The sequence below is a fragment of the Oncorhynchus keta genome, chromosome 16, assembly GCF_023373465.1.
Source record: "Oncorhynchus keta strain PuntledgeMale-10-30-2019 chromosome 16, Oket_V2, whole genome shotgun sequence".
NCBI lineage: Eukaryota > Metazoa > Chordata > Actinopteri > Salmoniformes > Salmonidae > Oncorhynchus > Oncorhynchus keta.
The window spans coordinates 9,835,687-9,839,185 of record NC_068436.1 but is presented as its reverse complement, the minus strand read 5'-3'; the positions used below and the strand labels follow the sequence as shown (position 1 = coordinate 9,839,185).

The window sequence follows — 3,499 nt, the reverse complement described above, 5'->3', positions numbered from 1 at the left end:
GTTTACCAATCGCAACTACATTTGAGTCCGATACTGTAGTTATAGAATGACTTCATTGTTGTTAAACCCATCATGGTGGACATAAATAAGATGTGGGGAAAATATAAGTCAGCTATGATAAGTCATCATTAGAGAAACCTGACTAAACTACTTAGAAGTCTACCGTAGCTATTCGTAAGGGTGTGGATATATTTAGTAAGTATATGGTTATAAAGCACTGTCAGGTGTATACAGATAAGATGTGACTTATACGAAAGAGTCTCAATGAAAGTCTTAGAATGAAAAGTCTCATTTCGTGTTTATTAAACAAAACTTAAATACTCCATATGAAAACCACACATATACAAAAATTAAGCATGAACTTGATAAACTGCATTCATTTTCTCATTAAAAGTGTCTTGGGGAAAAAAGTAAGTAGTTGAATGGAAGTAATGAAATAGGCATTTGTGAACATCATATAGCCAACACAGTACAAACACAATATGTAATAGATTTGTAGGCTTAAATATGCCAAAGTCTATATGCAACACTCTACCCAGGAATATTCAACACTGAAATATGTTACTCTTGTCATTCCAAATGCATATGTGGAGCTTTTCTGATGAAATACAGGGTTTGATCTAAACGTCAGAAGCTATCGAGTGAAATTGTTACTTTCTATGTTATCAGAGTGGAGTGTTTTTTCTGCTGGTGTATTCTGAGGTAGCTCCTCTCTGAGAACCTCTTCCCACAGTGCGTACAAGTGAACGGCCTCTCTCCCGTGTGGACCTTCAGGTGCATCTTCAGGTGACCAGCCTGGGCGAAGCACATGTGGCACTGGGTACAGCTGTAGGGTTTCTCCCCAGTGTGCACCCTCTGGTGTCTTTTCAGGTTGCCAGCCTGGGTGAAGCGCATGTGACACTGGGCACAGCTGTAGGGTCTCTCCCCTGTGTGGACCCTCTGGTGGATCTCCACCTTCTGGGGGCAGCTGAATCCTTTGTTACAGAACATGCAGGGGAATCGTTTATCTTTACTATTGCCTGATGTAGCTTCCCCTCTCTGAGCCTGGGCTCTAGTCCTGTCGTTTGAGTTCAATACCTGATTGAAAAGGGTACTGCCATGTGAATCGGAAGGCCCCATTGACGTGGACAATGGGTCGCGATCCTTGAGCGTGTGTAAAGGGTAGTGGGCAGCGACATTTGGATTGGTCTCCAAGCTTTCCCTGTAATCTAAGAAATCTCTGCCCTGTGAGTGTCCATCTCCTAGGTGACTATCTGCATTCCATGTGGGAGGAATGTCACCCTCCACTTTCACAGTCACATCATCTATGGCCATACCCTCCCCTGCCTCATATAGGCACCCTTCAGAGTATACACTTCTACTGCACCGGTTCCAGTCCCGTCTAGACAGATCAGTCTGTGCCTCTAAACCCAAGGGCATGTTGCTAGGGTCCATCTCTGAAATATAAGAACAAGAAGGATCATTACCAGTCTCTGACGCGTCACCTGAGTCCGGATGGGAATGAACCGTCCTCGGGTTTCCATAAAGTACGTACGCTGAAGCGGGAGCAGGAGGACAGCCCAGTCTCCCCAGCCCCATTCTCTCTGGGTCTGACATTTGGTCACATCCTGTGTTTAAAAGCCTTTGTGTTACAGTTGAAGTCTCTGTGTCTGTCTCTGACTTGAGGATGGCGTTCAGCGTTCCACTGACCTCCGTGATGCTGCATTGGGTCTTGGGCTGCGCTGGGGCGGTGGTGGGTTTGTCCGTGGCTACAGGAGGCGCTCCCACTGCTCCAGTTTGGAGGTCTCTGCTGTACAGTGGGTTATCCTCTCCTTCAGATGTCTCCTGCTTGACCCCAGGACCTGCAGACTGACACAAGAAGAGAGATGGTTATTACCGGTACATGAGTTGAATTGTATAACAATGTCGTACGGAAGTCTCACAAGTCCCCCTATGATGAGAATGTACATGTAAGCAAGTAAATAGCTGAGGGGAGACTTTCTGAAATAAAGGGGCCACAAAGTAACTAATGCTTTATGCAACACTATTACACTAACCTCTATCACAATAATGTGCTGGGTTGAGGTCCCCCTCCCCTCATCAACAGTGATTGGTTGGTCATCTCTCAATGTATTGTGTCCTGCTGGCTTTACAAAGCTCCTGTGGCCTCCAGTGAACTGTCCTTCACCTGAGAGAGTGATTGGAGGAAAAGAGGCAATTAGTTTAGCTACTATTAGTTTAGCTACTGTCAACACTGTATTGTACACTATTGACACTGTCTAGAATTGGCAAGGATGTAAGCTAACACTTTGCATAACTTCTTCATATACTATTTATTGATTGATGTATTATGTTCCATGCATCACATTGTTTTCATTGAGTAAATAATAGGACATGCAGTAAATCAAGAACATTATATTTTGTCTTTGCGCAAGATAGCTAAGTAATCAGGGCAATTATTGCATACTATCCAACAATTGACCTACCTCTTGCTATTCCTCTGTATCGGTCGAGGATCTTAATACTTGGGCGACAGGCGAGGACGCGCTCTCGCATTGTCCTTTCTGCGCGCTCCCGTGCCACCTTCAGTTCCAGTAGTTTCCTCCGCAATCCCCTGTTTTCTTTCTGGCTTTGAGTTATTTCCAAACGAAACACTGCATAGTCGTCGTCTACGAGTTTACAGATCTCTGCCACGGCTGCATTCGCTAGTACCTCCATGATGGAGGCTATTTGAGTGTGAAAAACCATACAGTTAGCCATTGTTAGCAGCGAGCTAGCGTTACCTAGATAACATCTATCAACCAAGTCCTGTCTCCAATGCGAATTAAGTATGTGACGCTATGCAGTTAAATGAGTAATATTTTTAGTTGGGTGTTAATACACGCCTAAATAACAATAGAAACGCTAACGTGGAAATTGTTATTGGACACTTCATTTCCGTAAAGATTATTTACAACTAAATCGTTTTTCTCAGTTGCCTGAATTCCACGTGCGTACACTTATATCAGTACATTTAGAACAGCCTAAATATTACGCAACTTATATTCAATTTAATAAGCCTCACGTAATTCGACACTTCTAAATCTTATCTCACGAGGACGGATTTTGGGCGGTGTAAATCCTCTCACTTCGCCTCTTCCTCTCTGCTTCCGTTTACTTCATCTTCCTGTGAGTTTCCTGCAAACTTGACGCAGTGTTGCTGACTTTAACGGGTCGGAGTGCGAATTGCACAATATGTCACAGAAAAGAAAGGGGGAAAATAAATCTCACCACTCTCTAACCCTACACATATGCAACAATATTCCAATACTTTAGCCCTACAAGATTCTACTGCAGGCAAACAGCTGATGCCACTACCACACCTATTTTCTGGGATTTACGCTCCATCAGTGCAGATCATTAATAACCATAGCAATAAAAGTAGGCGATCCCACCTTACTAAAACTCATCCTCTTTGGATCTCTCTCTTCAGACCTGCTCACTGGGGGGCTCCCAGTGAAATCACTCACCCTTGGGAAGT

At 43.9% G+C, this 3,499-nt stretch overlaps 1 protein-coding gene across 3 annotated transcripts; it reads right to left on the bottom strand.

Annotated features, from left to right (window-relative positions):
* Positions 1 to 279: 279 nt before the first annotated feature.
* LOC118395548 (zinc finger protein with KRAB and SCAN domains 8-like) lies at positions 280 to 3,171 on the bottom strand. Of its 3 annotated transcripts, none has more exons than XM_052465170.1 (4): positions 3,044 to 3,171; positions 2,466 to 2,705; positions 2,037 to 2,167; positions 280 to 1,848 (listed from the first exon to the last, which is right to left on the bottom strand). In XM_052465170.1, the coding sequence occupies exons 2-4, from the start codon at positions 2,695 to 2,697 to the stop codon at positions 658 to 660; spliced, it is 1,554 nt and encodes a 517-aa protein (XP_052321130.1). In that variant the 5' UTR covers positions 2,698 to 2,705; positions 3,044 to 3,171; the 3' UTR covers positions 280 to 657. The 3 variants fall into 3 exon arrangements, with proteins under 3 accessions (XP_052321130.1, XP_052321131.1, XP_035645267.2); XM_052465171.1 differs by having other exon boundaries at positions 3,108 to 3,150; XM_035789374.2 differs by having other exon boundaries at positions 2,466 to 3,156.
* Positions 3,172 to 3,499: the final 328 nt, after the last annotated feature.

What these genes read in the sequence shown, in the direction of transcription:
- LOC118395548 (XM_035789374.2), bottom strand. Translation starts at nt 2,739, where the DNA reads ATGGCTAACTGTATGGTTTTTCACACTCAAATAGCCTCCATCATGGAG. An exon ending in ATACAGAGGAATAGCAAGAG is followed by an intron (nt 2,168 to 2,465) that starts GTAGGTCAATTG and finishes TCACTCTCTCAG; the next exon opens with GTGAAGGACAGTTCACTGGA. An exon ending in AGCACATTATTGTGATAGAG is followed by an intron (nt 1,849 to 2,036) that starts GTTAGTGTAATA and finishes TTCTTGTGTCAG; the next exon opens with TCTGCAGGTCCTGGGGTCAA.